This window comes from Rattus norvegicus, chromosome 6, assembly GCF_036323735.1.
Source record: "Rattus norvegicus strain BN/NHsdMcwi chromosome 6, GRCr8, whole genome shotgun sequence".
NCBI classification, from domain to species: Eukaryota; Metazoa; Chordata; class Mammalia; order Rodentia; family Muridae; genus Rattus; species Rattus norvegicus.
Window position 1 is genome coordinate 143,553,523 of NC_086024.1, and position 10,155 is coordinate 143,563,677.

Sequence of the window (10,155 nt, forward strand, 5' to 3'; positions counted from 1 at the left end):
TATATATATTCATTCAGTAAGTTCTTTTACTCTGGAGAACCCTGACTAATATACATATCTAAGATAAGAGATTTGCCATTTATGTGTGTTATAAGCACATAGAATTCATTGCAAAGTGTTCAGAATCTTCTGTATTTCTAAAGTTGTGAGTTACAAAATCTTTTCTATAGAAGATGTGCTGATTCTGAGCCACCCAATACCTGCAAAGATGCCAGGCTGTGACTGTGCGATGGTTCTGGTCAGTGCTGACTCCTCCTCTGCTTTCTTTTTCTTCCTCTGCCTTCCTCCTTCCTTGTTCTTCTTTCCTCTTCTTTATCTTTCTTTTTTCTTCTACTCCTCTTCTTTCATGGTAGTTGGTACTCCTGCTTTTAATGCATATTTATAATTATAATATCCTCTTAGTGCCTTTTTTTCTTTAATGAATGTGAAATATCCTTTTCTGTTTTTCTGATTAGTTTTTCCTAAAGCATGTTTTGACAGGTATTAGAGTAGTTCCTCCTGCTTGTTCCTTTGTTTCATTTGCTGGGTGTCTTAGTTATGGTTTTACTGTTTTGAACAGACACCATGACCAGGGCAAGTCTTATAAAACATTTAATTGGATCCAGCTTACAGGTTCAGAGGTTCAGTTCTTTTTTGGCAAGGCATGAGCCGGGCAGTGTCCAGGCAGGCATGGTGCAGGCAAAGCTGAGAGTTCTACATCTTCATCTGAAGGTTGCTAGCAGAAGAGTGACTTTCAGACAGCTAGGAGTAGGATCTTAAAGCCCACGCCCACAGTGATACACCTACTCCAACAAGGCCACACCTATTAATGCCACTCCCTGGGCCAAGCATATACAAATCATCATACTTGGAATACCCTTTTCTAGCTTTTAATCCTCATTATTTTGTCTTCTGCTCCCCAAACCCCCCAACCACCCCCTGAGCTGCAGACTGTACCCAGGGCCTTGCGCTTGCTAGGCAAGCGCTATACCACTGGGCTAAATCCTCAGCCCTGTTAGCTTTTAATCCTAAAGTGGTGTCCATCATTGATGCTGAAGTGTTTTTCTTAGACGTAGCAAAAAGATGAATCTTGTTCTCTAATCTGTTACTTTGTATTTAGTAATTGGTAATGTTGATACTATGAGTTATTATTGGACAGTGTATGGTATTTTCTTAAACCTCTTTTGATTAATCAGTTTTATATTCCATGTCCCCTCCTGGGTGTGTTTAATATTCTCCTCAGAATGAGGTGTATTCCAGTACCTGGCTTAATGGACATGTACTCCTTAAATCTTACTTTACTAAGGCAGAATTTTCTTTCCTTTTGATTACAGCGAATAGTTTTGCTAGATATGGTAGTTTGGAGTTGGCGTCTGTGGTTTATAGAACATCAGTCTAGGCATTTCTCTCTGTTTTGGTCTGCCTGCCATTAGATTCGAGTTGGTCATTTTTTCTTGCAGCTTTCAGTGGACTTTGTTTGTTCTGCACGTAATGTTTGGATTGTTATGTATGTGGGAGAGGTTTTTCTGATCTACTTGGTTTTCTGTATGCCTTTAACACCTAATAGGATCTTTTCCCTTAAATTTGGTAAATTTTATTTTATGATTTTGTTGAAAATGTTTTCTGTTCCTTATAGGTTTAGACTTTACAGTTTCCCAGAAGTCCTGCATGTTTTGTTCCTGGGTTTCTCAGTATAACCCTGGCTGTTCTTAAACTTGCTCTGTAGATCAGGCTGGCCTCAAACTCTGAGATCTGCCTGCCTTTGTTTCCTAAGTGCTGGGATTAAAGGAGTGTGTCACCATGCCTGCCCTGAGATGAAGCATGCTCATTTCATCTGTCTTCTCAGCTTCTATCATCTATCTTCCACTTGATCAGTGCTATTGGTGAGACTTTTCTCCTTTTTGTCCCCAGCGTGTTTCATTTTGAGTCTTACGTTTTAGCTTTTCTTCAGTGATTCTCTTTAGTAAATTCCATTTTGTATCTTAAAGTTTTTCATTATTTTATTCAACTGTTGATACCTTCATAGCCCTCATTCAGTCATTTGTTAATATTCTCCTCGAATTTCTTGACCATATTTTTAATTCCTGTTTTGTAATTATTGTCTTATGCATTAGCTAAGTTGCTTTTCTCAGGGAACATTACAAGGAAGGTGCTAAATTGGAGATACTTTGTTTATTAGTGTTGCCTGTGCTTTGGAATGGGACCTTGGTATCTGGAGTTGGGTTTTTGGTAGTTTTTCTTGGTGTTGATATATGGACTCAACTTTCTTTACTAAGTTTCTAGAGTTTTGTTCACTATTATATCAAGTTGTCAGGGTGTGGATCAGCTGTATGTTGTTTGGCATTCAGTCCTGAGGCCACTGTGTGGATGTGTGGATGGAGTTTGAGAAGTGTCCTGGCTTACCTTGGTATAGGTGCCCCTTCTGCATCTAGGAGTCAACCTTCTATGGGTTGAGATTCTTGCAACTGATCTTCAAAATTCATGCAGGACTCTGGGCTCTTGAGTTGGTTCTTTGTTTAGCAGGATCTGGGGCCACACTGGTAGTTTTGGCAGTGCCCTCGGGAGCAGAGTGCAGGACTCTGTACTGTCCTAACCTAGGTGGCCTGGAGGTCAGTCTTGGGGCACTTATTTCTGTATGATCCCAGGGCATCTTGGTAGGTACGATAGCTGATTGGCTCTGGGCATCATTACCTCTAATTCTGGTCAGATTACTCACTGTACCAGATGGGTGGTTTGTCTGATAGGTATGTGGACAAGCAAAATGGATTTGGAAGACCTACCTGAGTTCTTGTTCAGTTTTCACTTGGTACTGTCTGTCCTGCTTAGTATGATGGCTTGATAGGCAAGTAGGCAGACACAATGGAACGTCTGTTCAGCGTGTTAGTCATGGGCTGGAGAGATGGCTCCATCGTTGTATCCTTCTTGGTTCTCTAAAGAGACAGAAGAATGAATGTATATTAGGAAGGCTCTCATTACACTGACTGACAGGCCGTGGTCTGAGTAGTCCTGCAATGGCTGTCTCACTAGTTGTGTAGTCTACAAGGCTGGATGCCTCAGAACCAGTCTGGTGCTGCCATGTTAGACGATTCCTAGATGGCAGCTGGTCTGTAGTCTGTGTTGGAATCCTGAAGAAGTGGGATTTAATACTGGCAGCAACAGTATGGATGAACTTATCGTTAAGAGTGAGGGCATGCAACTGAGAAAAAAGTACTTCCATATCCTTTTGTGTAGTTGTCTCCAGAATGACCTCCCATTTAGGTGGATCTTCCTACCCCAGATAATCTGATTAAGGAGCTTGGGTTTTAGTTCATTCTAGTTCGTAGTCAAGTTGACAACCAAGAGCCATCTCAGCAATTAAAAACAGTGGTTGTTCTTTCAGGGGCCAGACACTGATTGCCACCACCCACGTGGCAGCTTAAAACTGCCTGTAACTCCAGTCCCAAGGAATCTAACACCCTCATCTGGGCTCTGCAAGCACTAAATGCATGCAGCCAAAACACCCATACACATAAAATTAAAATGAAGGGACAAAAGGATCTTCAGCTTAGATTTAATCAGGTCGATTATTTAATTTAGTTGAGTGGAAGGGGTCTTTGTATATTTTGGGTACCACCTCTTTATTATATATATTTATGCCTTTATTGCCTTGATTGACATTAGTTTCCCTCCACCCCTTCCCCCAATTGGCCTAGGTTCATGTTGGAAGAACATAAAGTTTTAGTTTTAACAAAATTTTGGTGTTGTATTTAGAATGTGTCAGAATATGGTCCAAGAATGCAGTCGTGTGGGAATTCTGAGGGCTTGTGAGAAAACAAGAGTCTTATAACCTCAGTTTCTTTAAGTTGTTCTTGAAATGTGTTTTTGTGCTTCCTCCAAGTGTAGCAGATAGGAGTGAGTTTACTTCAGATCACTCATTATTGTTTGCTAATATCATTCAATTAAATGTGTAAATTATCTTTTATATGCCTGTATGGGAAAACTTGTTCTTGTCACATGTGGCTTGTCCTTGTGATTACATACAGCAATGGAATGCCACAGAACCTTGTACTTTGTAAATGCGTGTGTTTAAATCTGCAGTGACACCCTGCAGTAATTTATATAGAAGTTGTCCAACCATGTTTCTTAAATTTGAATGGAGCCCTGAAAGAGAGGATCGAGAGACTGCTTCAGGGTTCCCATTCCTGGGCCTGGGTATTCAGGCAGTCCAACAACAGCTGGAGGCAGAGAAGGGGTGACCATAGTAGCTGAGTGTGGTGGTGAAGATGGATGGTGGTTTGCATTTTCCTTGTTTGCTCCTATGCAGTAGAGTCAGGACTGAGTGCAGGGTAGAACAAGCCTCTGTGTGCTACGGAGTTAATGAGAGTAGAGTTCAGGAAAGGGTAGCACTAAGGAAAGCATTCCCAGCTGAAGGCTGCCACATGAGCAGGTGTTACTGAGCCTCAGCCTGGGTATGGTTACCAGGGTCCCAGGGTATTCAAGTGTGTCTGCTGCAGATCATGTCTAAAATCTGCTCATCTGAGGGGAACTGAATCTGTGTCTTTTCCTTTTCTTTCAGATTCCTATATGAGTCATCAATGAGAACTTTGGGAGAATTTCTGAATTCATGACAAAACCACCATCTCTGGGTGTGTAGAAATAGAGAAAAAGAGTCATGAAAGTGAAATGTGTGTATATCTTCCTTGCTTTTATTTTTTTTCGTCAGACTAAACGTGTAGTCCTGAGTCTGTAAGGACCACAGCAGGTCTGTCGGTACCCAAAGATGGAGACCAGTACAGCACTGGTGCTCTACTATACACCTGTGCCTTTAACCAGCTTGCAGAGATGGAGAGTGCAAAATGGTGTAAGAGAAAGACTGTCAAGCAGCCCACCACTCCTCTCCAGAAGACCCAGCAAAGCTTATGAGAACTGTGGAGGGGGCAACTCTTACGTTCATTGGCCTGTGACTTATCCATTATTTATTATTTGTTGTGAAATTCTCCTGGAACAGATTTCTCTGGCCTTTCCGCAGGGCTATCATTAGCCCGCACAGGACCTTTCTTCAAGTGACGAAAAGAATCACTTCATCAGAATATTTTACTGCCATCTGTTGTACAGTTGTAATAAACACACAGAGTATGTAGAGCGGATGTGAAGTGTCTGCTTGGCTTCGTTGCACTTGGGCTCAGCTCAACTCTTACACCTGAGCTGTAACTATAAAAGGCGTTCTCAGTCAGAGAGGGCTCCTTGCTTGAGTGCTGCTGTGTACCATGCACAGTCAGGGATAGAGCAGGAGTTAAGAAAAGACAAAACAAAGCAAAACCCTACCGAAGTGGAAGTAAATTGAGGAAGGCCTGGGCTAGGAATGAGTTGCCACCTAGAAATGATCGTCGTATCTCAAGGCCACAGTGGAGCGTTGCTCAGTGGATGCACATGCCCAGTTGTTTCTGTTTTTGCTGTGCGGGACAATGGCAGAGGCCTTTCCCTGTATGATTATTGAAGAGTCAGCAGAGATCTCACGAGTTAAAGAATTGCCCTGGTCCTGTGTAAGTGGTGGGTTAATGATCTGAAAGAGAGAAGGATCCTGTTCTAAAGTGGTGTAATCTGCAACCGTGCATAGGCAAGGACAAGCCCTTCATTTAAAAATGCTGGGAGAAGCCATGGCGCTAGCTCTGTAGTAGAAGAATCTCCTGGGCCTCAGGGCAATACTAGGCTTCTCTAGCCTATGTCACTCCCTCAGCACCCTTTCCCTAGCAGAGACTCTGGCATAGGGTTGAGTGGCCTGAATCAGGATAGAGAGCTCAGGGGTGACTGACTGCACTTGTGATGGTGATGACCTCAGCAGGTGGGAAGGATGAAAGGTAGCCAGATGAAGCTGGGGACTTGACATCACACAGTATTAGACAGTTGTAGAGCTTGAACCAGTTTGTCTTGCAGACAGCTATAATGACAAAGGCAATGAGGATATGTGGGAAGTTAGTAACGGGACTTTTAATGACATAGCTGTAGATGTAACATACTGCCGGAAGGATCATTAGCACAATGAGAAGGATTTACATGACATAGCTTGCCTTGCAACTTACTGAAGACCCGGGAACAGGAACAGAACTAAAGTGTTAGTTGCACTTTTGACAGTATGACCAGATCAGCATCGAGAGAGAGATTCTCCAGGAAGTTGGCCCTGAGATAATTGAGACAAGAACAACTACCACAAGAGCACAGAGCCTTCAGTGCTGATCTGATTCAGAGAAGACTCCAACTCTCTTCTGGATGGAACCCACATGGACAGAAGACCTTACTACTGAGCAAATCACAGGGTTCTTTTGAACTTGCTTACGGCCAAATAAACGAGAAGCTGTTGATTACCCTTCACCTCTTAGGACTTTTAAAAATACCGTGATTGGATTGTTTTAGTTCTCTTATTTTTGTGAGGTGAAGAAAGGAGAAGGAAGACAGATATCAAGATGTCTGGTCCCTGAAAGTTAGATGTCAGATGATTTCAAAATTATAGCTGAATTTTTTAAAATGCTCTGCTTTTATATTGATGGGTGAGATCTGCAATATTGTTCATGTTAATAGACAAAAAGGAACATCAGCAATATCTTGTTTAATTTATAGACGAACGAGTGTATTTGTAGTACTTTGAGATTTTAAAGACTGTTGAATGCTAATCCCCAGACGTTACCTTTACCCTCAGTCTGAATACTCTCGTGAATTGAGTTGGACCACTGTTACCTTTGTAAGAAGTAATAAGATTATGTTTTAAAAGCAATTTTTCTGGTGTAGTTGCTTATGCATGGCACAGTTTGGATAGGTAGTGTTATTCCTTGGTCAAAATATGTCAGTTAAATATTGAAAATGGTTTGGAATTATTAGGCTTATTTTTCTTGCTATTAATCTTGTTAGTAGAGGCATTACATAAAGATTGGGCTGATAAGATTAACTTTTAAAAATATCCCTGCTAAAAAAAAGTATGTCTGAAGGCCCTGTTAAAAAAAAGAAGCAAAAACAACTGGGAGGAGTACACAGCAGGAGATAAACAAACTCATGAAAGAGTCTGAAGGTGAAACCTCAAGAGACCATCTCAGACAGAAAGGGACTCCATGTGGAGGGATGGTGTCAACAACCCCCCTTCAAGGAGCTGTAGGGAATGGCAGTGCAAAACAAAGCCCAACAGTGTCAACTAACCCAGAATCCCGGGATTTCCCAGAGTCTGCTCTACCAACTGAAGATTTACAAAGGCTGGATCCAGGCCCAATGAATGTATGTCGAAGAGGACTTCTGTTTTGGTCTCAGTGAAAGAGGATGTGCCTAATCATAGAGGAACTTGATGCTAAGAAAATGGGGATACGTGGAGGGTAGAGGGAAGAAGGGAGGCCTGTTTCAAAGCAAAGTGGAGGAGTAAGGAAATGAAGAAATCTGGGAAAGAGGGCCAGGAGGTAAGGCAACATTTATAATGGAAAGATTAAAAGTTAATTTGAAATTATTACTGAAATAAATTTTAAAATATTACTGAAAGGAAAAAAAATCCCTGCTAAAAACAAGGCCTTTAACTGACCTGAGAAGTTGGCTATTTCTTTTCTTTCTTTTTTTTTTTTTTTTTAGTACATCAAATAACAATGTGTGATACAGGTGTTTTCTCTTGGGCATAAAAAAGAACCAAAACAAAAGCAAAAACAAACAAGCAAATACAATAATAACAACAAAAAAATGTGTGAACTTGTGGCACATTGTGCTTAATGTCAACTAATTCAAGTTGTTAAGCCTGTGGCTACAAAGCGTTTGGTAATGTATATGGAAATCTCTACACTGTTTTTGAAATAGAACCTAGCTAATGCTGTGGCTTATCTGTTGAAGAATACCCAAGTTTTATTACATTCTAAGCCTTTATGCCCAGGATTTGGAACGAATGGAATTATTCAACATTCCTGCTATTTTTGGAAAGATAGAAGTATACGTTTCAATGCAAATATCACTGTGACCTCCTACTGACACTGGCTTATGCCAGATCATTTTCAGGCACTTAGGGAGGAGCTCACAGGTTGATAACTTTGTGAGACATGAGAGACATGGGAAATGCACCCGTCTTCTCACAGTGTCCTAGCACCAATACTTACATATTTAGATTGTCAGAAATCATTGATGTTTCAAGAAATGTTTGCATTAGACATTAAAGCAGTACAGAAGGTATATTTTTCTCTCATTAGACTTTTCAGGGAAATTTAATTCTTTTATATAAATTTGTATAAAATTCTTGTTAAAAATAGGTTAAATAATAAATTTTTTGCATAAGAGTTTTGTAAATACTTTATAACATTAAGCTTTTATTTGAAAATGTAACATACAAAATAAAATGGACTTCAGCAATCTTAACTGAGTACAAAGAATGATATTTAAAAGCAGAATGGTTGCTAAATGCATTTATAGAATTTAATAGTGACATAGTGAGTATGTCTTTTAGAGTCAGTTTTTGCTATATTCCCGTAGCAGAATAATAAGTTTTTTCCTTGGCCCATGACTTAGCTAGTCTTGGGTTCTTGGCCACTTTAGCAGTGTTATTTATGTGTGGGTTCCATCTCATAGTGAGCTTTAAATCTAGCCAAAGGGTGGTTGGTTATTCCTATAGCACTTATAACTGCTATTGCACCAGTATAGCTTGTCCATGTGTTACTGTTGCAGGTCAAGGGTTTTTAATTGTCTGATGATATGAACAGCACCTTCCAGAACCTTTTGTGATAGTAGTCAGTAAGGGTGAAGCTTCTAGCTCACTTCTCTGTATTCAGTGACATAAATGTATTTATCAATAGGGCCTTACCATAAAGGTTGTGGTAGGTTATGGTACACAACTAACTGCCTTGGCCATACCTGTGATGTTTGAGAGAGTCATGGAACCTCTTCGGCCAAGTACTCAACAAGATGAGGCCCATTCCTGGCACTGGAGGTTTTACTTGATAATATAAGATTTCTAGTTGGGTCGTTACCTCCTCATTATATGGTTAGCTCCATTTAACTTCCTTTTGTATATGTATATTTAGGAAGTTTTTGCATTAGTAGATTTACATATGATTTTTAAAAATGTCTTTGGTGTTAGTTTTCCTCAATCCCATCCCTCTCCCTATTTAATGCTCCTATTACAGTTTTTCTCTTTATCTCTCCATAACACTGTATGCAGTTTCCCTTCCTTGAGAGATCTTCTCCCTCCAGTCCTTTTGGATAAAGTAGTGCACAGCCTACAGAATGGGAAAAAGTCTTTACTAATTATATACCTCATGGAAGTGAGTATCTAGAGTATATAAAGAACTAAGAAAACTAAACATTAAGAAAACAGCGCAGATAAAAATGGGATACAGATCTAAGCAGAGTGTTCTTAAAACATGGGACACAAATATCTGAGAAACAGCTAAGGAAATATCCAACATCCTTAGCCATCAGAGAAATTAAAGTTGCTTGGAGATTCTATCTTACTCCTGTCAGAATGGCCAAGATCAGTAAAGCAAATGACAACTATGCTGGGTGTGGACCAAGGGGGACACTTACTCTTTGCTGATAGGAGTGCAGGTTTGTACAGCCATTGTGGAAATTAATGTGGCAGTTCCTCAGGAAGCTGAAAATAGATCTCTCAGGATCCAGCTATACTACTGTTGAGCATATACCCGAGTGATTCTACATCTTACTATAGAAATATTTGTTCATTCATGTTCGTTGTTGCCCCACTCAACATCTAGAAATTGGAAAGAGCCTATATGTCCATCAACTGATTAATGGGTAATAAAATATGGTACATTCATATAATGGAATATTATTCACCTGTTAAGAAAAATGAGATTGTGAAATTTGCAAAGAAATGGATGGAGCTAGAAAAAAAATCACCCCAGCTGAGGTAACAGAGCACCCCCCCCCCGAAAAAAAAACAAAAAAAATTGTTATTTATGGATGTTAGCTTTTCATCTTTGGATATATGAGTACATTCAACTTACTAAATGGCTAAGAACACGTGTTCTTCCAGAAGGCCTGAGTTTGCTTCCCTGAGCCTATACTGTGTGCCTCTTAGCCATATGTAACTCCAGGTCTTCTGGCCTCTGAAGTACCTGCATACATGTAGACACACCAAATGTATATGTATAAAATTTTAAACATTTCAATTTTAATATTGCTGTTACATCTGAAGCAACCATGGCATTCTGTTTTACAAGAAAAAGT

General features: G+C 40.1%; 1 protein-coding gene across 17 annotated transcripts in view; it reads left to right on the top strand.

Annotated features, from left to right (window-relative positions):
• Window positions 1–8,328, top strand: part of Ncapg2 (non-SMC condensin II complex, subunit G2) — a 77,200-nt gene extending 68,872 nt beyond the window's left edge. For 15 of the 17 annotated variants that reach the window (XM_063262159.1, XM_063262158.1, XM_063262157.1 and 12 more), the window contains one exon: window positions 4,535–5,105. In XM_063262159.1, the coding sequence (XP_063118229.1) occupies window positions 4,535–4,586 (52 nt within the window). In that variant the 3' untranslated portion in view covers window positions 4,587–5,105. Of the gene's footprint in view, window positions 1–4,534 lie in introns of all 17 variants that reach the window. The other 2 variants (XM_063262156.1, NM_001427667.1) reach the window with 2 other exon arrangements.
• The last annotated feature ends 1,827 nt before the right edge of the window (window positions 8,329–10,155 follow it).